The sequence below is a fragment of the Crocodylus siamensis genome, chromosome 6 (genome assembly GCF_052110815.1).
Source record: "Crocodylus siamensis isolate JL-2025a chromosome 6, ASM5211081v1, whole genome shotgun sequence".
NCBI lineage: Eukaryota > Metazoa > Chordata > Crocodylia > Crocodylidae > Crocodylus > Crocodylus siamensis.
Genome location: NC_143400.1, coordinates 89482620 through 89508862, shown reverse-complemented (window position 1 = coordinate 89508862; position 26243 = coordinate 89482620). Strand labels below are relative to the sequence as shown.

At 42.7% G+C, this 26243-nt stretch overlaps 2 protein-coding genes across 5 annotated transcripts in view; one reads left to right on the top strand and one right to left on the bottom strand.

The window, feature by feature from the left end:
* PEX5L (peroxisomal biogenesis factor 5 like) overlaps positions 1–14684 on the top strand; it is a 213945-nt gene extending 199261 nt beyond the window's left edge. For all 4 annotated transcript variants that reach the window (XM_090051218.1, XM_090051216.1, XM_090051215.1 and 1 more), the window contains 4 exons: positions 1450–1647; positions 2408–2573; positions 2934–3091; positions 6142–14684. In XM_090051218.1, coding sequence (XP_089907344.1) covers positions 1450–1647; positions 2408–2573; positions 2934–3091; positions 6142–6346 — 727 coding nt within the window. In that variant the 3' untranslated portion in view covers positions 6347–14684. The remainder of the gene's footprint in view (positions 1–1449; positions 1648–2407; positions 2574–2933; positions 3092–6141) is intronic.
* Positions 14685–18605: 3921 nt separating this feature from the next.
* Positions 18606–26243, bottom strand: part of USP13 (ubiquitin specific peptidase 13) — a 71549-nt gene continuing 63911 nt past the window's right edge. Inside the window, exons 19-21 of the mRNA XM_090050602.1 lie at positions 26016–26178; positions 23307–23391; positions 18606–22545 (exon numbers count right to left, since the gene is read on the bottom strand). Coding sequence (XP_089906728.1) covers positions 22452–22545; positions 23307–23391; positions 26016–26178 — 342 coding nt within the window. The 3' untranslated portion in view covers positions 18606–22451. The remainder of the gene's footprint in view (positions 22546–23306; positions 23392–26015; positions 26179–26243) is intronic.

Below are 26243 nucleotides of genomic sequence, written 5' to 3'. Positions count from 1 at the left end.
TTCAACGACTTTTTTTATCAATTGGACTGAGCTCTTTTTGGCAGCTGAACACTAAAGTGATATCGAATATTTTTAGGTCGGTGATTCTCAGCCAAGCTATGATGGCACCTTGGGGTACCATGAGACCTGTTAGGGTGCCATCAGCTGCCACACAATATTAACACCTTTAAGTGTGCAAACACCTAGCAATGATGTGTAACATAAATCCGGAGATTTCAAATAGGAATCTGTGGTATTACAAGCATTCTGATCTGTTATGGTCTTTCTGACTTCTTTGCAACAGAACTTCTCATTACTCTTCCATAGTCAAGAAGCAAGTGAAAGCTAAGAGCTAGCATTTTCTGAGGGGTGCCCTGAGTTTAAAAAGGGTGAGAACTGCTGTTACAGAAGGATAGGAATATAAAGATCCTACATGCAAGTCAACGCCTGTTTCAAAATAAGACAGTTACACTACTTTTATCTGTAGTAAGTGCTGCTCTATTTCTACTTAAAGCAAATACCTTCTCCAAACTTAATTGTATTGGCTATGTTCACATTCAAACCAACAGGATCCTTCAGTTACTATAATTCATTTATATACAAAGGCACAGTAGGCCAGATTCTGCTCTCTTATACTCATAGGCGACTGGTGCCACCTTAGTTGGGGGGGGGGGCACATGCCCCTTCCCCTCCCCTTCCGCCCCCCCCCACCCCCAGCAACCAGTCAGTGACCAAGGTGGGGACCAAGGGAGTTCCTCCACAGTCAATCTCACTGACTAGGAAGCAGTCGCAGTGCTCCTGGAAGTAGCCGTGGAGCTCCCGGAAGTGGCCGTGGCACACTCACTCCCCAGCCAGCTCTTGTAGGAGGCACCAGTGCTCCCACGTGCCCCCCTCCCCCTGCCTGTTGCCTAAGTGGGGAACACAGCCTGTCAGGGGGTGCACCAGCACTCTCAGGGGGTGCATGTGCACCCCTGTGCACCCTCTACGCGTTGCCACTGGTTATACTCCTGAAATCAGTGGGCTGTCTCCAGCCTTACAAAAATATAGAGAGAACTGAATTTGGCCCAAGAGATGTATATGAAAGGATAGGCTTTCCCCCCCCCTACATTTTACATAGCCAAATGCTTCACACAACTGCTTCCTTCCAGACTGCACAAGCTTGTGCTTATTTTCCAGGCAGGCATTATTAAAAAAAAAAAAAAGAATTCATTCCATGTTTGCTATTCAAAGATGGGAAGTAACTTTATATTTACAGAAAAACAGAGGTGCGGATGGCATTTACTGCACAAGGAGAAGGCAGAATCAGGCATCCCGATCCTGAAATCCTCCTTCGAACAAACAATTCTTCACATATGTATGCAGCCCTATCAAAAGCACTAGGATTAGGGTTGCAGATTAGGCTCTATGCTGAAAATGGTCATGTTTTACTAAGAGAAGCTAAGAAGAACATTTCTTTTCCTCTCTGCTTAGGTGCTTAGAACTACAGCCAAACAACTTAAAAGCTCTGATGGCCTTGGCTGTAAGTTACACTAATACTGGCCATCAACAAGAGGCCTATGGAGCTTTAAGAAACTGGATAAAGCAAAACCCAAAATACAAGTATCTAGTGAAGAGCAAAAAAGGGTCTCCCGCACTTACCAGGAGAAAGTCTAAACCAGCAGATGAAAGGTTAGTATGGAATACTGATTATATCCAAGAAGAAAAGGCATCTATACACATGCTCTGAGAATGGGGGAAGGAAGAGGGTCACTTTAATTAGAGCCACTCTAATTAAAGTGCCCAGAACATCATGTGTATCAGCATCCCCACACTGAGAAATGGTGGAAGAGTGCTTTAACTAAAGCTCAGCCAATGAGCTTTAAAGTGCCGCCGCTGCCATTTTTCAGCACAGGGAACCTGTGGAAATTTCCAAGTAATTCTGAAGTATGTTATTCTGCCTGGGCATAATCCAGAGACCTTTGATGATGAGACCCTTTCATGGAGCCTACCTTGGATTTAGAAGTCTAAAAATCTTGGCTTAGGACTTCAAAATCTTTATCTAAGCCTCATGAACACTAGCCCGCTATTTTTGCCAACCTTGTTCCCTTAGTTTAACCTCAAGTGAAGCTCCTCTTCCATTACTTGGTTCAGCAGATAGAACTGGTCCAAATTAAAAGCTCTTACAAGCCCACAGTATACCTATACCCAAGTTTTCAGCTGCACTTTGGCTTAGCACTGCAGGTAAACTTTTGAACTCCAGAGATCTCAAGCAGAGTCAAAAATAAGTCTTTGCTGTACTTGCAATGATGTTGCCTATTTTCACATTTCAGAAGCATGCAAAATCTCATATATAGTTTAAAGATGTGAAATGCTGGCTGTGCAGTAAATACTGCTGCGCCTACAAAGAAAGCGCAGGTGAAGTCTGGTGTTATTTTTCACTCTTATCTAGCTTGTTACTTGAAGAAGTAAAGGATTTATACCTGGAGGCAGCTCATCAGAATGGAGATATGATAGACCCCGACTTGCAGACAGGACTGGGAGTGCTCTTCCACCTCAATGGAGAATTCAACAGAGCAATAGATGCATTTAGTGCTGCCTTATCTGTTCGGCCAGAGGTACCTTTTATGGTTTTGCATTAAAAAGTTTAGTTTTACAAGCAACTCATTTTCCTCACTTGAGGCTGACCAGTAATAATGAGACATCACTTCAGCCATTAACATTTTAATACCTGAAATTGAAATGTTAATTATAAGAGTGCCATTTAGAGGCAGATTTATGCATGTCCAATTTCTACCTGGCGCTGATTAATTGTACTGGTTTTATGAAATTGTGTATAAATCATGAGTCAGAGCTTCATATTATGTCAATTAACAGAGGATAGAATTATTTTATTTTCTGCCTACTCCAAAGGAGAAGAATTATTGTATCATTTTGCCTCACACCTAAAGTTTAAAAAAATGTCATTTTATCATCAGGATTATACACTATGGAACCGTCTGGGAGCAACCTTGGCCAATGGGGATCGAAGTGAGGAAGCTGTCGAGGCCTATACTAGGGCTTTAGAAATTCAACCCGGCTTCATTAGGTCCAGATATAATTTAGGCATAAGCTGCATCAACCTAGGAGCATACAGGTAGGTTAAGCATATTGATATTTAAATCCAAAATCAAAATGCATTTCCTAGTTAAAACGTTGTATATTATGAATTGTGTTTAACTCTGTTACATACTGTTATTTTTTTGGATGAATATTTGCAAAGTGCTAAGGAAGATGCAATAATATCCTTTTTTTTTTTTTTTTTACAATCTTCTTTCCACCAATGCATTGTAAAACACAATGAAACTATTGAAGGGGTAGTGAAAACGTAAAGCTTGAGGTCACGAGATGTCCTATTAGAACTTGTGGGACTTTATATGCTTGGAAACAGGCATATGCTTACAGGATTTGCTGCATCAGGATGTAAAAAACCACCTTGTGAAGGGAAGCTAGCCCCAAATTCCATCAAAACTTTTTTAAGGCAACAGGAGGCAATGCAGACAAGGCACTAGGCTGGAACTCAGGAGACTTTGGTTTGAAAACTACTTGGGAAAAATATCCCTATCAATACATTTCAATAATATCAGCATTTGTCATCATCTATTCTTTTCTACTAAGTGGTGGTGGAAGGGAATCAAAAAAATTAAAAAGCGGATTTTTTTAGTGTTTGTTGCTAAAGATTGAAAAATAGTAAGAAAAAATGGTTGCTTTACTTTGCAATTTCAATCAACTAGCAAATTCAATTCAAGTTTCTTTTGATGGAAAGTTTCACTGGTCAGAAATCAGTGAACATTGTTTTACTTTGTTTTTACTCAAGAGTTTAATTCCTGACTCATTGCTTCCACTGAACTTCTACACAATCCTGTGTGACTCTTCAAGTGGAAATAATATTACTGATTGTCTTTTGCAAAGCTTTGCTATCTACAGATGGAAAGTGCTAAATATTACATAGGAAGATAGACCATCCAGAGCCACCACATGCAGTCCCCTGTGCACGTAGACAAATATTTGTCCATAAGGTCCAACAAGACCATCCCTTCTGACCCCTCTCACAAATCACAGCCACAAAGCATCCTTAAAAATAAATATATATTTATCTGCCAGTCTGCCACAGGTAAAGAGGAAAGGGGACACGGGCACCACCAGTGCCTGGCCAGAGTGGTGAGGAACTCGTTAGGGCCAAATGTACTTGCACAATCCTAGGAAAAAGATCAGAGGAAAGCAAGAAAACATAAGGTCCTTGCTAAATTGATAGGAGGGAAAAAGTCCTTCCTGGCCCCAAATCTGAAGATCAGCTTGATCTTGAGCAGCTGAGCAAAACCCTTCAGCCAGACACCTGAGTAACTTATATTAGCAACAAAAAATTTTAAAGCAGTGCAGGGGGTCATATCTTCCATGAAACTTAAGACCCAAAGAAACTATCCCTGACTTCAAAAAGCCCAGGATGACTAAGGCGATAACATTTCTGTGCAACATGTGAAACCTCAACAATACAGCACAACAAACTCCAGATAGAAAGCAAAGCTGACGTGGATTTTCATCGTCTAGGCTGAACAAAAGGCGAGGAGCAAACAATGAAGATAATTACGACATTTCTCATCATTAATGAAGCATAACTTGCTGCATCCAGCAGATAAACTGAGTAATTCAAAGAGTTGGCCAAAGCTGCATCTCTGCCCACAAAGTTGAAACAAAAATGTCAAAGAAAGGTAGCAGCACGTGGGAAATTGCTCATGCCCCCCATTACTGGGAGAGTAAATGAAAAGAAAACGAGGCACTGGACCGTTCCATAAATATCAACTCTAGCTCCTCCTTCCTGTGTTATGATCTGAAAGGCATATTTGTTCCCTGTCAGTAAGTGGCTTTCTTGTACATCTGTCTTTGAGGCACATCCCATACACTCCCTCGCTTCACTATTGAATTAAGGGTAAAATACCAAGTCAATATAAAAGGGTCCTAAGTGCCTGCAGTACAGGCAATCAGGACTTGTAGTAGGGATGACATCTTTTATTAGACCAAGAAGAGTTTTGCAAAAAAAAAAATTAATTGCAAGCTTTCGGGCACAAACACCCTTCATCAGGCATTGGAGAAAAGATTGTAAAAGTTATCCTGGGTAGAAATGAAAGTTCATATTTCATAGGATTTCACAGAGAAGTCAGTAGATTTAAAACTCCTCCGGGCAGGCAGTTCATAGCTGGTATGGAGCTTCTCGCCTCCCGTGAGGATCTGGGATGATGCAAATTACCTTAAAACAAAGGCAGGAGCAGGATCTTAGGTTTCAGGTGGGCACAGTTGCTTCCTGCTTGGGAAAATATGAAGATTTCATTTTTTTTTAAATTGGCTAAAATTAGATATCTTCCATGTGTCAGGTATCCAGGTTGCACCCAGTTCCTATGGTTGGGCAGCACGTGGCTGCTCCTGCCATGTCCTGGCACACAGCTCCTATGGCCGGATGGTCCAGAGCTTCTTCAGCTGAGCTCCTGTGATGCAAAGGGGCAGGGCTGCTCCAGATGTAGCAGACTGGTAGGGAAGGGGGAAGGAATAAGTTGGTGCCCAGGGCTGGTGCCCTTCTCATCTTGCCTAGTTATGCTACTGCCCTGGACCTAGTGCCGGATTACAACGTGCTGAGGCCCTAAACTGTGTCCAGTTTAAGAGGCCCCATATAATAACAATAACCCACAAAATCCAAAAAAATGGGTTTCATGAAATTTTAAGAGGAAGTATTGTTATTTCTGCACAAATTTATGAACTCAATACCAATAATAATTGTGGAGTCATAGATATATGTATATTTTTGTCATATTAGAATGGAAATGTCCAGGGTTGGGTTTTTTTCTTATTTAGAGGCCCCTCATATTGTGAGGCCCTAAACCGTAGCTTAAGGCTAAACCCAGCACTGCCTGGACCCTTGCTTTGGCTTGAAGCCATTTGATAATTATATCAGTAAAGGCTCATCAGCAAGCAACTGAAAAAAGGGGTAGGGCAGGTCCCGCAAGAATAGTATGAACAGAACTGTGGTCAAACATAGTCAAATAATGCATCTTAGTTTGTACCAAAGCCACAGAAGGAAGACAAAACAATACACCTCATTTTTAAACACGATAACATTGTGATGTTTGTATGTCGCCTCTCTTTCCTCCCCTACAGGGAGGCTGTCAGCAATTTCCTCACTGCTCTCAGCCTGCAGAGAAAGAGCAGGAATCAACAGCAGGTTCCCCATCCTGCAATATCAGGTAATATCTGGGCAGCTCTCAGGATCGCTCTTTCGATGATGGACCAGCCAGAACTGTTTCAAGCTGCTAACGTGGGTGACCTGGATGTCTTATTAAGAGCCTTTAACTTAGAGTTGTAATCTATATATATCTCTATAGATACAGCCATGGAGGCACTTGGTTGTCCTGGAAAAAACAGAACTCTTTTCTTATCTGTTTCAAGATGATGAAGGACATTTTCCAAAAGGCCATGGCCATGGCACTCTTGGGGGGCATTGCCCAATTCCTGGAAAAGTTCAAAAGCACAAAATATTGTAAATAACATCAAAAACTCCGATGAAGGACTAATATGGGCAGCAACTCATCTGACAAAGATGCAACTTAGATGAAGTAGTCAGACCTGAAGAACCTTCATCCCATGCAAGCTCTGTCTCTCTGTTTGCACACCTATACGATGAGAAATATATCTAAGAGCAAATCTAGATAATCTTTATTGCATAGCTGAGTGGCAAATCCAAGGACCCTACATAGTAGCTCTTCGCACTAAATTGACACTGCACTGCCCTACTTGAAGTTCCTAGTTTTTCCCCCCTGTATTTTCCAGTTTATCCAAAGTCCTCCTACCCCGTAGGCCTGCGAGCAGGTACACAGGTTAAAAGCATTTTTATTATGACTACACATTAGCTATAAGTGAACAAGGACTTTGTTTGTAAAGAGACCTTGGTTGAATTTTACTGGTGGGTCCACCTCTGCAGGCCTTCAAGATCCCATGGAAACCCCATGGGATTGCAGGGGAGTGCTGCATACGGAGGGCTTGCAGGACTGGGCCTTCTAGTCACTGGAGTGATGAGCTTTGCAAGCAGTAGCAGTAATTTGCACTTGAATTTCTGTTGTTGACCCTTTTACCCCAATCCTGCAAAGAGTAAGAGCGCACCTCTATGGAGTGCCTAGCAGAATGAGCGTCTGTGTATGACATATGCACTTTAATCTTTCCTTTTTATGCTATGATTTTGGGGGGTTTTTATATTTAGAAATGAAAATTGTAATGCTATAGCCATGTTGGCATAAAGGACCAAATATAACTTGAAATGAGAGAGTTTTCCAGAGCCTAGTGTTTGAAATAGTTAATTGATTACCTCAAATGAATAAAATATTTTGTTATTCACATACTGGTAGCATTACACATACAAAGACTGTATAGATTAATTGGAGGCTGGTGTCATCTAAGAAAAAAAACAATGTATTCCTGCAGAAAAAAAGGAAAGGGTTTTTTTTGTTTTTGTTTTTTTTAGGAGTTGATGCCATCAGACCCTACTCAGGAAAATGTCCGCTGAAGAGAGACAATTTTCCTGAATAAGGACTTAGAAACAAGGCTTGATGATGCTGTCATTGCAATCATTGGCAAAACTCCCATTGATTTCACAGTAGCCAAATCAAGTCCTTAGTTTGCATCAGTGGTCCTAACTACAGTACTAAGAACTGCTCAGTCTGTGCGGTGCTGAGTGCTTCTTGTGAAATACCAGACACCTTCAACTCTGCCCGATTTCCAGGCGAGTTGATCAACACACACTAGAGTTGAGTGCAGTGAAGACCAGTGTTGAGTTGAGCACAATGCACATCAGTGCTGGGTTGACTTGGATGCATTGCACTCTGCTGCTTGGGCTGGAGTTGCCGAGTGTAAAGTAATCTTCCGTTTGCACAAAAGGAATCAAAGACAGGTATAGAGATTTCTAGAGTTCGTTTTCAACTGTTAACATTTTTCGTATTTTTCTTAAATGGTGATAAAAGCATGTTTTACTTTAAAAATGTACTGTACTGGTTTGTATTCAGAAAAGAATTGTGCAGGGTGGTGCAAAAGTTGGGAAAACAGCACATTTCTCAACATGAAAACCCCCATGGGCTGTATCAAAAAGCTGATGCACAGATTTTACAGAGAAGGGGCTCTTTAGGTGTTGAACAATTTCACTAGGACAAAGTCAGAAGTTTCATAAAGCTGACCCTTAATTTGAGCAATCAATTCAAGCAAAAATACTATAGAAGATATTCTAATTACAGCATTTAATTTGCAAGAGTAAGCCACTAAACAAGAACCATCTATTTATGGTTTATCATTAAATCAAAGACCCACATAGACACCACAGAAGGAAGATTCTGATAGACAACAACAGGTATTTTTAAATAGTCCTTTAATAATTCATTATTAATATGAATTGTTCTTTACTAGTAAGAGTACAGTAACAGATCACTTCAGTTTTCCTTGAAGTACTGGGTACTGAAGGCTGACTAGGAAAATTCATTTTAGTGCAAGAAGGCTTGCTGAAGACAGATCAGCTGAAAGCAGTTTGGTTTTGCTTTGGCAGTGATGTGGGATGACAAACCTCAGGTACCACCAAAGCTGAGCAGAAGGCGCGGTGCAACTGAAACCTGGAAATTGTAGATATTGGTGATAATCAAGGACGCAGGCAGTTTTGGTGATGGGCAATAGGGCTAAAAGCATAGAGACCAGGTCTAGCTTGTTGCCCTGCTATCACACAAGTTCTTCCAGAATATCTTCCGCGCTGTGATGGAGGATAGCTCCCCGACACTTATCCAGTAGAACTGGCTGTTTGGGGGGGTTATTTTTATGCCTTCCTAATTAAAAAACATAATAGCATCTTCACAGAGCTAAAACAAGGAGGGTCATTTGGAAGTGATACTACAGAGCCAGCCTTACTTTCAGGATCGTGAAGTAGCTGACTTGTTTTTAGTGCAGGACCTTAAATATATCTCACTGCTCTCAGCCACCAAACAAGGAGCAGGAAAAGGGGGTATTACTTGAGTTAGCAGGGGCCACTCGGCTCAAAGCTGGTTTGTCCATGCACGGCTGACGGGAAAGGGAATTGCCTGCATACATTAAGACTATGTCTATTCAATAAACATGCATTCAATAAACTGGTGCCGATGGTTTTAGCTGTGCTGCTTCAGGCAGGCTGTCTCAAACCAAAAGCAATGTAACCACTGCTCTGTGGTGCTGCAGACAGGCTAGTTAGCACAGCTGAGTGACAGCACCAATTAGCCTGTCCTAAACTAATTAGCATGGATACAGCTACATGGGTTCTGCTCTGTAAAGCTGCCTGCCTGGAATGGGGCAGTATGTTCCAGCATGCCAGTACTAGCTACTGTGTTTCCAGTACAGAGTGGATCTCAACCTTTGTCGACTCCAGGCACCCACTCATTGGACTCGAGGCACCCCTTGAACTTGTATGAATTGAGCTTCAAAAACTATCTTATGTGTTAAAGTGCTAACCTCCCTGCAGAAGAGCCAGGCAGTGGGGACAAGAGATGAGCCAGGCAGGAATGTGTCTGCATCTATCTCCTTATGTCCTCACACATGGCATTCTCCTTGCACCGCATGGCACCCAGGGTGAAAAATCTCTGGTAAAGATATAGCCCTAGAGATGTATACAGTTGGGGAAATAGGTATGTATACCCCCAACTTAGCAAAAGCACTTCAGTTCATCTGTGAAGGAGGGTATAGGCTATAGAAGTCATCCACAAGACTACACAGCCCCTAAGTGGCTTCAGCTGTGCATGGCCAGCAGACTCCCAGCTATATAGAGCCAGTAGCCAAATCTCTGCACAGAGGATGGGCTGAAGCAGATACAGCGGCTGTTTCAGGTGGCTTCACTGGTAACCACTGAGCAGCACCACTGGCGTTGTATGCCTTGTCCCTAAGGTTTTGAGAAAGACAAAGGGCCTGAACACGAATGTGGTGAGTGGAGGGAAGTGGAGCTACCATAGAAAAGAGAGAACACGTGTAAGAGGGTAGAAATGTAGTAAGAAATTGATGGAAAGGAAGAGATTCAGCAAAGTATGGAGGGGAAATAAGCCCAACAGGAGTGAGCGATTATGGACAGGAGAGAGGCAATGGCAGGTACCTCAAGGTGCGGTACTGCAGAAGGGGGTGGGAGGAGTTGCCCATCTACTAATCCATCTCCAGAGGCCTCCAGCAAGGTGCTGGTTTGTAGGGTAGTGCAGTTCTTGACTGTATACCCCACTCAGAGGTACAGGCACGGAGAAGGGGTTGATTCAAATGCAGTCGGGACAATAGGTGTTTCTCTGGAAATCATGGTGTATTTTCCTTGCGTATTGATAAGTGTCCCTGTCCCTTTGACAGCACTGAAAGAACACATGGGGAAGCTGGTGCATCTTGATACGGGAGGAGAACACACAGGGATTAACACTGCAACAGCATGAGGCAGGACGTACAGGGGAGCAGGCAAAACAGCCAGAGAACGACAGCTGGGTTATCCGGATTCTGGTGCTGATGCTCTGTGAGAGCTTCAGCAAGTCGCAGCTTCCTTCGGCCTTAAATTTGCAAAGGGTGCAAAGGCAGAGGAGAAATAATGCTCATCCCTCCTTTGTGATACCTCTGGCTGCAAAGCCTCAGGGGTGCAGGTATTCTGTTATCGGCACCTTTTGTTGCGCAAGTCGTTATTTGTGTAAATTGAGAAAAAGCTAAAAATTATTATTGAGACTGCAGTGAGCCGAGCTGCAATAGGAAACAGCCGTTCTGCGCAGACACTGCTGCCTCTCTCAGCCAAACCTCAGATATTTGGGGGTTGGGGCCTGGGAACAGGCATCGGATCCAAAGTGCTAGTGATTCTTTAGCTTATCTTGATCCCACCCTTTCTGCTTCTCCTTCTTGTTCCTCTCCCATTTCTCCCAGAGTGACTCATCCCAGCTGCGGTCACTAGGTCCAAGATTTGAGCCTTTCCTCTCTGGTGCGTAGTTCATGCCATTTAATAAACATCTTCCCAGCCACTCAGCCTGACTTGTGTTGATCCCTTTGCTTTCAGAGTCATTGCAGAAAGTTATCCTAGGTGGGGTAGGGGAAGCTGGGGCCAGTGTTGCACTGACCTCAGCAGCTTTACCTGGGGTCCTGGGGGCATCCCGGGACTGTACCTGCAGCGCTCCTGCCGGGCAGAGCCTGGCTAGCAGCTGCAGCACAGCTCCAGGAGGCCCAGCTCTGCTTTTCAGCAGCACACTCTGCCCATGCTTGCACTGCTCCCGTTTTTTTTTTGTTTTGACCCCTGGATATCTGGGGGTCAAAAAACCCACAGGGGTGAGGAAAAAAACTGGAGAGGTGCATGCACAGGCAGCTCACCCTTGCAACACAGAGAACACTTGTGTGTGCAGTATGCAGCACTGCAGATGTGCTCGTCTGGACACGCCCATTATGACTACTGATGACTTCCCAATTGATCTGTTCCACCCCGTTGTTGAGTTCGCTCAAATCCTATTGGCCTCATACTTTGCAGAAACATACCTTAATGTATGTATTCCAATACTGGGCAAGGGCTGAATTATGGTGCCCTTACTCATTTTCAGTAGTTTCACTGGAATTCATGGGAATAAGTCTACTCACCAAGTGAGGGGGTCACTTCTTGTTGATACCTATAACTTGCAGTATCTTCACTGGCCACCCTTTCTCAGCAGACAGGCAAACACTGTCTTTTTGCATCCAAAACTTAAGATATGTGTTTGTTATGTTCTCTCCACACCACCAACAGACTATTTTTACATCTACCTACAGCTAAACTGATGTTTCAAACACATACACATGCACATTTATATATATATATATATGAAAATGCAATATATATTGCATTTTCATAAGATCAGCCAAGACACAAGGTTTGTAAAGATACTTTTTTCCCTTTGGAAGAAATATATAGCCTCAGGTACAAAAATATTGCATGCAACTGTATTCACAAATGAACTTACTGAACTATTACCCAAAGCATGTGAGATACTATTTGAATGTAAATTACAGATTGCATGAATAAGACCCAAATATAGGGTTTTTAACTGCTAATTTCTGTTATCCCATCTTGCGTGGGATTTTAAAAAGCACTCAGCATTTGCCAAGTCTTACATTGAGCATTTTATTATCGATCTTTATTGGAGCAGAGAGACCAATGCTGAGTGCTTCTGAAATGCCTACCTTTAAAGATTCTTTTGTGCTGTCAATTTCATAATTGCTTTAATGCTTAATTAGCTGGCAAATCCTTGGTGTAGTTTCCCAGGCATGTTTTTGGAATTACTGTTAATGACACGTGTTTAAATGACAAAAAAAAGAAAGGTTGTGCTCAGTTTTCAGCTTCCCAAAAACGGGTAGTTTGGCTATTCAAATCTTGGATTTTCTTAGGCAGCTTAGGACTCTGCCAGAATCTAAGATGTTGAGAACTGCCTCTCAGAAGACTACTTTCATCCTGACCTGTTCTTATTGCAACCTATTTTTTTTTTTAAATGTGTCCACCAGTTCTGCAAGGCCAGTGGGTGGGTACGCCGTGTAAGACCTGCATGCACCATGCATTTAGGGGGCCGGAGTGTCTGCAGCTTTAGCTGACTTCAGTTGGAGCTGTGGGTACTCAGCCTTGCTGAAACCGGACAAGGAGCTGAGCCTTCAGAAATCACAGACAGAAAGTTGGAGGCTGAGTGACAGCACTGATTAGTTCATTGGGTGATTGCTATCAGAGTACACAGGCATCCCCCGCACAGAAGCCTGGCAACCTTGGTACAGGTGGGAAGCAGAGGGCTCAGTCCAGCCCCCCTGGAAGCCAGTGAGAATCAGATCACCCCACAAGTTGGTCATGCAGCTCTCTCATATGTGGATCTGATCTGAGGCCCATCAGTTATTCACCATGAAATAGCTTACATGACTAGTGACCTTGCCATATCTGAGTAGTTGACAAAGGGATTCAGTCAACTGTGCTGTTAGCTGTTTCGCAGCATTTTGTACAGGCAGTTTCTGTAAGAACCGTGTATGGGATATGAGCGTTGAGTAGTCCACATTCAAAATGCACTGCACAGAAATGAATGAAGATTCTCATGAATACAGGATACGGTATTACCATAAAATCCCTTGCTTTGAGCCATCCCCCCCGCTTTACTCTCAGCTTCATTAAAATGGTTAAAACAAAATAATGGGGAAAGAGAGAGATGCTCATTCTGAAAAAAATTCCAGCTGGTTAACACTGGTCAGACGAGGAATAACATGCCAAGAGGGCACATAATAGCATTCAAAAGAAGAGAAGTTACAGGCCTGACCACACAAGGCAACAGCTGCTGGAAGTGGAGTAGTGAAAGAGAGATGGAAGTGAAAAGGAAGAGAGTATGCTCCAACCCTGTCAATGATTTCATATCAATGGCTCCACTGAGCAAAGTGGCACAGTCAAGGCCCTCAACATTATTTGATCTCTTCCCCCATTTGCAGAATGTCATCTACACTGGCTGAAACAAAAGCTTAAGTTGACAGCCTTTTTATTATCAGTACTCTACTGTAAATTTAGAAAGATCAAAATGTTTATAAATATATTTTATATATCTGAGCATAACATAGCTAAAATATATATCTGTATCTATATATAGACAGAGTTTTGAAAGGCATCCTGTGAGACTTCTTCCAGTGCTGTAAACTGTTTGAAAACCCTTGTGATCTTAAACCAGTTTATGGCTTTATTTTTAAGCCAACATATGGGAAATGGAAAAGAGTTTATAGGGTCCATTTGTTCTTACACCCAGGCAACCACAGTAACATCACAGTGGCCCTTTTCCTGCTAAGGACTTAAATACAAAGGACTTTATATTATGGCAGCGTTAGAGCGATGTTGTAGCTGTGATGGGCCAGGAAGTATGCAAGAGGTAAGGATTTGTGTGGGTATTTTTTATTGGATCAACTGTATAGTTGGGATAAAGTTAGCCAAGCTTTTGAATGCAAAGCTTTCTTCTTCAGGTCTTATGCTTTGCATTTCTGGTCTAATTTTATCCCAACTATACAGTTGGTCCAATAAAAGATACCACCCACAAAAATCCTCACCTCTCCTTTCCTTTCCATACTGATCAGTCCCTGAAGTTAAGCATGTGTACAAGTCCTAGCAAAATGAGGGTCTAAGGATGCAAAGGTGGGAATCAGGCCAGTGTAGCGACATATTTGAATATTTACACTGTTTCACGGGATCAGCCAGACCCCGAAGGAGCTCATAATAGGTAACTTTGCCTCTGTATACTCAGTGCATTATTAGCTGTGTATAATATTAAGAACACAGATTTGTAGTTTACTGATGCTTCAACTTGATGTTTCCCTACACTGCTCTTGAAAATAAAGTACTTCCTTAAGAATGAACTCTCTTGCCTATCAACATGTTTAATTTATGAAGCTGATAGATGACAATCTGCAGAGCATCACAGTGAATGTAGTATTTTTGTACTGTACTGGAAGCATGCCTTCCTGTGACTTCCCCCCCCCACATATTAAATTGTATTTATTTATCTGTATTTATAAACTGTGCAATTTTTAAACATGTTTGAAGATGAACTTTGTTTGTGGCTTCAAGCATCTGCTAGATCTCTTGTGGAGCTGAAAGTAGGCTTTGGTTATGATTCTTTAAAACAAAGAAGGAAGCTACTTATCAAAGTGGATTAATAAAGATACAGTTTTTTTAATCTGAGATTTTCATTCCTAAAGACAGCAGAGCTGTTTTAATTAAACCAAGAAATGGGTTTCTGCTCATCAGTGGATTTTGTAGTCTATCGGAAATGCTTTCAATAATCATTGAACCAGCCCCTATATGATTAGGGGGGAAAAACAAAATCAAATGCACAAATGCTTTGAAACATACTGGTAAAACCATTCATACTTACAGCAGGGGTTGCAATCACTGTTGAGAGAAAGAGAGAGACTGGGATCCTTCTTGCACTTCTTGCGGTATAAGTCCATTACACCCAGGGAGTTTTATGACCACTCGAAGTGAGATGAGAACAGGACTCTCTTTAGCAAATAATTAGAGGTCAGAGCCTCAGCTGGTGTAAAGTGTCATAGCTCCACTAGAGTCAACAGAGGCAGGCCAATTTGCAACCACTCAGTCTGCCCTGAGGAAGTTCCTGTTCCTTTGGAAACGAAGGTGTATTTCAATATTCTCTGAATTTCTTCTAAGAATCACAAAAGTGGTATCTATAGACATTTCAAAAGAATTAGGACTACTGCAACCCACTTTCTAAATGAAAGAGGTAGGGCTTTAGTGATTACCAACCATCCAGGAGGTGGGTTCCAATATAGTCAAAAGAAACCGATCAAACTGGATCCTAGAATGCAGGGCCAGGGAACTCAGACTGGAGAAACCTGTTCCTTTAAATGATCCCCCCCAAAAAGACAAAAAGCTAAAAAGCCACCACTCTAGGGTTAACTGGATTGCATCATTACTGAATATGGAGAAGCCCCTTTAGGGAGCTTTCCCTTGTCATTTTACACCGTAACCTGCTCAGTACATCGGACTACAGAGAACCCTGTGATCCCAAGGTGCGACCCAAAGAGAACTTGACCCCACTTCGGAAGTTCTTGCTCAGTTTATCTTCTATCCCAACGAAAGAAAACTCCTAGGGAGCCTTAGGATTTGATCTTCAGGGCTAGGGACAGAAATTACACATGAACCTGTAGAAGCGATTGGCAACTGGTTCAAATCCGTAACACAGCGGAAGCTCAGTGCACATAAACCCCTTTCAAAATGGCTGAAACTGATTTAAGACAAACCTGGATGGATGTAGTATCAGACTTAGCTGATTTAAGTTAAATCAGTTAATTGAACTTGCGCCCCAGATCCCCTCCAGATTCAAGTCAACTTGTATTCCCCCAGCCTCCCAGGATGCTTTGCACCTCTCCCGCAAGTCCCGCCCCCTGGCAGGGTGGGCAGGCTAGCCTTAGCCCAGGGGCGGGCAATTATTTTGGGCAGATGGCTGCTTACTGAGTATTAGCAAGCCATCGAGGGCCGCATGACAGGCAGCCCAGGGCAGATTAATATTAATTTTCTAAATTTTTTAGGGGCCCCGCAGGCCAGACAGAATGGCCTGGAGAGCTGCATCTGGCCCCCAGGCCACTTTTTGCCCACCCCTGCCTTAACCCAAGCTGTCTGCTCCAGCTGAGTAGGGAGGTGTGCTTTAGTACCCTCCAGCTTCTGGCCTGGGTCACTGAAGACATGGCTGCATTTCTGGAATCAAAAGTGAATGTCTGTTCACTTCATGATCAGTTCAGTCTCGGCAGCTTAGACTAACCTGCAAAGACTGAATCAATTCAGCCTCAGGCTTTTAGGCCGGGTGGAAAGGGAAAATGATTAGTGGAGCCGTTCTGATACCAAATGAAGCTCGCCAAGATGCATCATCCTCGCACCGCTTTTACATAACGTGGTGAACGCTCAAGTGAGACAAGAAGAGGTAAAAAGGTGCAAAATAAGGAGGTAAACAGGAACAAAATGTCGGGGGGGGAACTGAAGTGTGCAACTAATGCATGGAGAAAAAAAGGCAAAATTTGGATGAGTCACATGGTAGAGAGAACTCAGGCCAGGTGCCCTGGTCATTCAAGCAGACTGTCCAGAACAACAGACAGGGATGCTCAACCCCAGTCCATGGGCCAAATCCAGCCAGTAGAGCCATGGCATCTGGCCTGTGGAGCTCCCCACAGGTTGGAAAATGTGGTGGTGTGGGAACAGTGGCACTAATACTGCTATTCCTCCTCTGTTGACCAATCCTTAAGCCCCCCACGGCCAGGCCAGGTGGGGCTACACCTCCCTCCCCCCGCTGTGCCCACTCCACACACTGGTCAGGGCCACCAGCCAGATCCACCATACGGACAGACAGGGCACTGCCCATCCAGCCTGTGGGGCAAAAAGGTTGAGCGCCACCAGACACAGAGGTTTGGCTTAAAAAACATGAGGCACGCTGTGTATCCATGTCAAACGAGTTTTCTAAAACACTGTCCCCTAATAAAATGCATTTGTGAAATGCCACCTGAAGTCACATCCTGTAACTTCTTGCAGACACTCTGAAGAGATGGGAGATGTCATTTTAACTGGCTTATTACTGCTGCTACGCAGCACTGGAGATGTGATAACTGCGCTGCCAAAGCAAATCTCTCTTTCATGAGATAAGGCTGCTAAATATATTTATATGCTGTACGGCAGCTATAATAGATTTACTCCCACAGCAGCGCAATCTCCTCCAGCAGCATGGATCAAACGCAGACTGAAACACTGACATCCAAACAACGCAGCGGATTCTTTTCCTTGTCCTACTCCTTTTCTACTCCTGTAGGAAACTCAAACTCATATTTTATTTAGCTTCCTGGGTAAGTCAGTGGTCCTGTCCTTGAATGAATCCCAGTTGCCTACTAGATTTTTGCTCTGCCATCTATTAAATAAATCTGAATCTATGTATTTAAACAATTGTCCCATTGCTAATTGACCTGCAGTTCCCATAGATCTAATAAAAAGACTATTGTAACACAGGGTTATTGCAACCTTTGTGCAAAAGCCACCCCAAGAGTCTGATTTTTCAAGTGCTCAGCTGGGGGACAGGTTTTCGGAAGTGCTCAGCTCACCAATCTGCTCAGTTATGAAGCTGACTGGGGGTTAGAAAGAAACTTTTTCTAACAGAAGATTATTCTGCCTCATCTGGTTTCTTACATATTGGCGTGCGGTATCTAATATTGGACAGAGACAAGGCGCCGGACTAGGTGACGATCAGACTAGTGCGAGTCCAGTATGGCAGATCCTGTCGGTGATCAAATAGGCCCAAACACTAATGCTGTGCAAGGTTTAGTACATACTATTTGGTGTAGAGCGTATCTAGTTACAACAATTGGTTTGTGTACCGATGGGATGTACCCAAATTCACCAGCCAGCCCCATAACCACTAAATCACACTTTTTCTCAGTCCTGACTGTCACCAAATACAGCGCATTCATTTGAGGGAAGTTGCCCGGTCAGTTCTGTGTAATTAGGGATCCACTGCTCACATCCATGCTCCAATGCGCTATCATGTGCTTTTGTAGGGACAGCTAGATCAGAGCCACATTAAGGCCTATCCCCACATCTAGCAGTAAAGTCCCATTAGACCTATGCTGTTTGGGTGGGAGACACCCCAGCAAAACCACTTGTTCTTTGAAGTAAAGCAAATCTAATCTCTCAAATGGATTGAAGAGGTGAAAACACAAAGCTTAACCTCTAACCCCGTGGAAGGAGTTTATACAAAAATATCAGTATCGCCAATCCCAACTTATCAAAAATCGTGTGTTTGTTTTTAAAACAGTAACAGGTTTCAACTTTGCCCCAATGAACTCGTCTCTGAATCATTGGGGCATACTCACGTCACGTTGGCAAGCTTCTCTCAGCAACTGCAAATGCTGGAAATTATTCTTCTTTCATAAAGGAGATTTCCCTAAAACTGCTTAGTTCCAGATACTAGAGTTTTTAAGAACAAACGCCAAATAAAAATAAATTGAGGCAAAGTAACACAGAAAGCTGCTTGGTTAATTCTGCTTGAGACTGTAAAGAGGAGAGCAGCAAAAAGGCAACAGGATGGCCAAGGTGTGAGAATATTTTTTTAATTTAAAACAGCTGCAACAATGTCATTCATCTCTTCTCATCTCAGACAAGTATGCTCCAAAACGTTATCAGTGCTTCAAGCAAACCATTCTCCATGGTGCAAAATAAACCAGTACAAACACTTCCAAGATACAACAGTAAAGCCTCAAAAGATTTGACAGAAATTGACTGAATTTGCTAAGGGGGAGGGGAAGAAAATAAAAAGGCATATCCAGTTATGACATGTTTTGCATAGTCTTTCAATGCACCTGAAGTCAAATACCAGAGAAAACAAAGAAGACTGCCACCAGGATGGAAAACCAGAGGAACGAGCTGAAGGCCTGTTTCTAAACACCGCAAAGATGACCAGTGCACACCCATGTCCTCAGTTTGTCCTCCTGCATCCCAGTGAAGTTGTCACCGCCTGTGAATCTGGCCCAGTTTAGTTACACCAGTGTAAAGCAGGAGTAACTCTGCTGACTTCAGCAGTATTACGCCAACCTGGAACTGGTATAGCAACAGGAGAATCCAGTTCAAAAAGACTCCTAAAGTAGCCTGAGGGTTTTGATTTTTCTCATATTTTATCTTATTTGTAAGCAACAAGGTAAAGTGATCTAAGAACCCCATTCGACCTCTGCCTTGGAGAGAGAAGATCGTGAACCACACGAGTACCTACACACTAGAAGTAAAGTGAGATAGGGAAAGAAATATTAAAAGGTTTTTCCTTCTTCCCCCTTCCCCCCAGCTCCTTTATCCCACCCCCAAACCATTGTTCAAAAATGTACAGACAGCTCTAGAAACAAAAAAGGTTGGTTTTTGCCTCTTGGCTCACCCTATTCAAAAGATTAAATAATTTGCCTTCTGACGCTCAGTGAGATTTTCTTCTCACCCATTTGTCTAAAGAAGCTCATGATACAATTAGAAAAACCTTGCAGTGGTAACTGCAATCCAACTGTAACCACAGACACTGACCCTCCCTTCACCAGTTTTCAAGTTGTTCACCAAGGCCCTGATCCAACAAAGCACTTAGGCACATTTGCAGGATCAGCACTTGGAACGGTCCCATTCACATCAGCGAGACCATCTACGTGCTTGGAGATGAGCATGGTTTTACATGCATCTAGCAGGAATACCTCTCGGTTCCACAATCAGGTTTTTGCATTGGGATGTACCAATGCGGCTCTTCTCCTTTGGCTTTATCCTCTTTCACATGGTACACTGATCATCCAAGCAAAGGGTGACAAAAACACACACAAATGGCTGGAAAACTTCCAAGCATTTTCAAACCAACATTTTCAAAAGTCCTTCAGCCTTTTTCCTTTCGTATATCCTGCACTCTTGACCCACTTTTAACTACATGCAAACATGATGAAGAAATCTTGCACTGAAAGGTTTCCAGAAGCTAAAAATGCACCTATGTGGCCAGTTCTTTGTTTTTTCCCCTCCTTTTTAACTTCTCTTTCCCAGATTCTTGCCTGTTGCTGATATGAAAAATATATCACATCCACAGTCTTTCCAGTTCTAGCTATGTATATATACAGGTAAATGGTTTGAGGAAGTTCACATTCTATTCTTATTCCTGGGAGACGTGCCATTTGTCAGTTCGGTGATGAACATGGTAAAGCCTCTATTGTCTGTTACTTAGCTAAGGTCTTTAAATAAAAAGGTTAGCCATGCCAGACCTTGCTGGTTTATAAATAGCCCTTTAAGTTCATGAGGCAGAGGAGGTGGCTGCAGTGTTCCACTTGCTTGAAACATAAATGGGCACAAAAAGGGATCTGTAGGAAAGAAAAAGTACAAATAAAACAGGAAGTTTCCTCCTTTCTTCCCCCCCCGCTTTCGGCACAGGCTAGCGCCACTGATCAGTTTGCTGATACAATTTTCAAAATCTGCATTCTCTAATGAAAGGCAAATATCCCAAATATAGTGAGAAGTTGATTTGCTGCCAATTTGTATTTGTCCATGGCCAACTGCTTAATAAACTATGAAGCAGCAAAATTTCACGAGAGCCACTTGTTAACACAGCAGAACACCATTCTAGGGAGCCTGCAAGGGTGCTAAATAGCAGGAGCTTTCCCAGTGATTGGGCATCATTTCCTCCCTATACCTAGTCTAGCTTTTCAGATCAGGGGCCAGCCCAAAGAACAGGGCCTGTCTAACAACGCTGCTTAATGTACACAAGGTTGTTCTAGTACAGAGAACAGTTTTTCCACAGATGTTAAAAAGCCCTAGTTATAACCACAGTCTTTAATCCAGTGCCCCTTTGGTCGTGTCTAATTCCCTGTATTTTGCTATTACACTTGCAGAATTAGCAGCAGCAAAGATGTAATGACATTTCCTTGCCTCTCCTTCACCCTGCAAGGAGGACTCTTTTGACTGTTCCCATTTACTTTGTGGGATCTGTAGGGTTACAAGAGGCAATTTGCCAACTGTTTCTCAGCAGTAGCAAACGTATGATGAAATAAAGTTTTCGGATATCTTAAAAAAGTTGCTTATTCACTGCTGTAATTTTTCCCAAAAATAAAATCTAATAACAATTAAAAAACCCCACACGGCCCATGATTTCAAATAAATTCTTGCCTGCGGTTCAAACCAAAATAAATGATTTTTTTAAAAATAGAAGAAGAAATGGCCACCTCCTTCCTCCAAAACCTTTTCTAAAAGGTGTTCATGGAGGAAATCAGCTTATCAGTGTGTTGGCAAGTTTTGAGAAAGTTCATACATCATTAAGAATCTAAAATGGAAAAAAAATAAAATAAATCAATAAATCAGCTACTTTACCAAGCAATTGCTTCTACCCCTGGATGCAATTTAAATAATTAAACAACCTTTGGCAGCAAACAGAATTACACTGCAAGCATTTTGTTATGGAGCCAATTTCAGCTGGAGGATCATTGGTACCAGAGCAAAATGCTTTGCAACAGGTAAAAAGGGGCGTTAGCCCTTGTTTAACTAGATCGGAAGGAAACAGGTGCTTGCACATCCAGAGTAGTTTGGACTTAGGTGCTGAACCAGCCTGCTTGCTGTTAGCCATTTCCAAACCTGAATCCTGTGGAAGAACTTAAGAAGGCAAGAGGATTTCACGATGATGTAACTCCCCAACTAAAATCAGATACATCCATAAAATCAGATACAACCCACCATTATTATTTGGCATAATCCCTGGTCAGTGCTTTATACAATGACAGCTTTCCCCATACGTCATGGGTCTGTCTTCATTTCAAGCATCAAAAAAGGCAAAAAACAAAATATTCTGAGTCACGACATTCTCATAGATGTATGCTACATTTTTCTCATCGTGATGAAGCATAAGGTCATGCCCGAGGCATGCTCTGCTTTGGAGAATGGCTCCCCCCTCCAACTCAAGATGAGGCAAAGACAAGTCTGATTTCCATAACCTGTCCGGACTCCCCAGTTGAAAGCAGTGGCCAGCTACTACGATAGAAAGACACGTCCCCGCAGATCTTCGCAGGACACAGCTGAGCCATGAGGCAGGAATTGGGCTGTTGTGTTTGATCAGGAAACATTCACATTCTCTGTAAGCTGGCTGCAATCCCACCAGCGATCTGAAGGGTTTTAAATTACCCTTTAACGTATATAAATTTAAAACAACCTACAGTACATCATCACCCAATAGAAATTTCCCCACTAGCACTGAAGAAGGCATCAAATGACTGGTTTTTTTGTTGTGTTTTGTTTTTAAATAAACTATAAATATCCCATGTTTTCCTTTGCTTTTTGGCAGTCCAAGGTGGAGTGTTTTTTGTTTGTTTGTTTTTAATTTTCTAAACACTTTTTGGCAGATTAAAAAGGCTTATGGCTTCTTAAGGCCAAGTAATGTATTTGAGGCCTAACTTGGTATCCTGTGGTAGAAGTAAATGTAGCCCAGGTCTTTGGGAGGTCGTTCTGAGGCACAGACTTTAAGGTCATTGTAGATCACCCATCTGAAAGGAAAACAGGAAGGTGAGCATCCTTCTGTGATGTCATGTAGTCCCTTGATACAGCGCTGAGACCGTACCAAGCCTTCCCAGATATCTTGGCCAAGAAACTGAGAAGTTAAATGTAAACGACGCAAGGGACAATAAAAACAATGAAAGGACCGAGGAAGCAGTCTTCTTCACAGGTCCACGAATTAGGAAAAGAGGGAGGACACAGGATGGTGAAAATGCAGACCAAACAGCATTCCCCATTGCTGGAGAAAAAGTTAATTTGTATTATGGAAACCCCAACACTACAAATACCCAATACAGTGAGGTTACTGGCATTTCAAGGACAAGAGAGTGGAGCTGGATACAACATATAAGCAAGCTATCCAGAGGCAGTAAGCAGATGAGTTAGTACTTTCCTTCTTTAACCTAAGATAAGCAAAGACCAGATTGAGCTCAACTCACAGAGTGCTCTCTGTACAATTGGAAAGGAAGGGCTATACATATAACAGATTCCCACTTCCATATCAGTCCAGTAGCCAGACCAGATTAGAGCAACCACAGCATGGACAAATACGTCAATTAAAAAGAAAACCGCCAAGTTGTCTGTCAGTCAATCTATAGGACAGTCATTATCTTCATGCCACCAAAAGGAACCACAGAAGGGGGTTGTCTGATAACACACACAAGGAATGCATGCCCCAATCTGCAAGGACACACACCATGCAGAAGGTGCCTGTCAGCCAGAAACCAATTCTTCCTTTCCTAAAACCACTTACCTGCCTTCCTTTTTCAGATGACAAACATAGTGACCACTCATCGTGGATGTTCCCATGTGACTGATGAATCCAAAGAGCTCATATCCTGCACAAGAAAAGGAAGATGATCAGTGTCAATCTTTCAATGCAACACAGAGCTAATGGACACATGTCTCTTTTAGCACAGATAAGCTTTGTCATGTCTAATTCACTCTCTGCATCCCAAAACAAACTTATTACGTGATCAACAGACTCCCACATTCATATGTATAACTTGTCTTCTCTGTCAAACAATAACACCACCCAGATAGATACAGGTCTGTGCCCAAAACAGTCTGAATACAGCTTACGCCTATGAGTATGACAAAAGTCAATGAAAGATAAAGTGGCTAGAGTGAAGGTATGGATTTCAGCCCTGTGTCACTCCACCTCGATGCCTCTTTGGCAAAGGCTAGCGGTTCACTCTACACGCAAATCAGCTAACGCTCATGAATGCGAAAGGTTGATCCCCTGTAAATCAAATGAAAGGGAGAGTCTACATCCTAGAACAGCCTTTGAAACTCAGTCCATGGCTCTTGGCTTGAACAGCTAATCATCTTCACAGTCCTGAAAATTTTGCAGAAGCCCTTGGATAGGAACAAGTGAAAGTTTCCAGCATAAAATACAGAATGCTATGACTTGGGAGTCCTGGAAGGGCTATTTTTTAAGATAATTAATGAAAAGACATCTGTGTTTTGCTCCACCTTCGCTTATACAGTGCAGTGTAAATGCCACCAAAGCAAAAAAGAACTGGACCTGGGAACGGTCTGAGCTTTGATGCAAAAATTGAGACCCTTTTCACAATGTCACAGCACATGATCAGAACTCCAGATTTCCAATAGCCTCACATACTCCAGAGTCTAATTATGCAGAAAATCTTCACTGTTGTCACCCTACAATTCTGCTGTGCAAATATAATCCACCTTGCTCATGACATTAGGATAAACTGGGCTGCCCTTTACAGTGGTAACATTTCTAACTGTTGCAGGGAAATAAATGCCCTTATTAAAAAACTATAATAGAATCAGAAGGATATTTGATGCGTTTAGACAATTTTAAAAAGATGTATTACAGCAAAGGTAGACTGAAGGACAGAGGGAAAAGGGGCATCGACCATACACATGACAGCTACTAGCTAGGGTCACTGAAGTCCTTTAGCAGGAGAAATACTAATTGCTCCTCAGTATCCTAAGATGAGCACTGTGCTCATCTTTACTGTGTGTAAATCGGGGCTTTTTAGATAGAGGATTGTTCGTTGCCTACTTAACGTTCTTTGGCTTCTGTACAAGAGCTCCATCTTGTGGTTTACTTAGCTCCATTACTTCTGAGAATAACGACATCCTTGGAGGAGACCCATTACAGAAAAAAAATCGATTAAGTAGCACACGGGTATATTATATGTAGGGTAACAAAACCTCTTAAATGGATTATCATATTTATATACGTCAACCAAAACTTCTGGCAGACTTCAGGAGTGAAGCTGCTCGAGCTGTTTGTAACAGCAGCAGAATCCTAAGTTTGACTGGCTTTTAGGCAACTCATTTCTCCAGGCTTGGACTTTTAATTATTTTCCTTTCTGAGACCAAAAGGAGGAAAATTAGAACAGCCAGGATGCAGACACACAACGTGTTTCCAGTAGTATAACTTGCCTTTTCCACACTGTAAAGATAGAGCAGACATACAACACCCAGCTCTGTATTGGTGGAAATCACTGCCCTGGGCAAAGTTAACCTTTGGAGTGTAAGCAGTGGCTGTATAAGTTACGGCAGTGGATGGGTCACGTCTGCAACTCAACTCAGTTTTACCCCCAGCATACCTGCCCTTTGCTCAATGCAAGTAGGTCATTATTGGTTTTCTTGCTATCCAATCCAATGGTGAGACACCATAATAGCACCTACTGTAGGCAGCTGCATATTTAAACAGTTTTCGGTCTCGTCTTATGCCTGGTGTAACTGTGCCGTGTGCCTGTACCCAAACAATCCTTTTGCTACGATGATGGGATATTTTGGTTCAGTGAAGTTATGCAGCGATCCAGGGGGAATAAGTTTCCCATGAAGTGGCACTCTGTTCCAACCAATTCAAAAAGGGATTGGACAATTTTTTGGAGGAAAGGTGTTGATGTAGCTATTGAGAGTCAGGGCCCCCCACCCCCCAATCAGAACTTCCTAGACCTTAAATGCTGCAGCCTGCAAGTGGGAAAGGGGCAGGTCACATACCCTGCTCACTCTCCCCTTCAGCATCCATTATCTGCCACTACATGATAGGATGCTGGGCAAGCTAGACTTACAATCTGACCCAGTAAGTGGAAGTTCTTATGGTCTTATGACAAACCAATCCCAATACAAGATCACATGGCTTATTGTAGTCAACCAGACAGATCCTAAGAGGTCTACCTGAATTTTCCTGCCCTTTTTGGAGGCAGAATCCAACCTTTTCCAAGTCCCTGCCTACAAAAGCAAATCTAAACCAGAAAACTACAGTATCCTTACAACAGTGCAACCCCTGTGCCATTTTACTCCTAAACTGCGAAACTAAGACTCAGAAGAAATAATATGGTTTGCCAGAGCTACACACAACTCAGTGGCACAGACAGGACCTAAAAGTAAGTTGTTGGGACCCCATGCTAACCATGTGGTGAAAGAGAAGGAGGAGTTCTAGGAACACATCCATGAACTAGCAAGGAAAACTTACTTCCAGACCCATCTCTGACCCTGGGCCCCTCTGAACCTGCCTCTGCGAGGATGTTGGCATTAGCATTATTCTCCATATACATCACATCTGAAGCTGTCTCGCTCTCTTCCTCAGGCTCAGGGTGACTGAAGATCCAGTCCAGTGCACGCTCCAAATTATTATTCTGGCAGTCAAATGAGCAAAACGTCAGTCATTAGCACTCTCGCTAGCATTGCAACTGCTGTACAC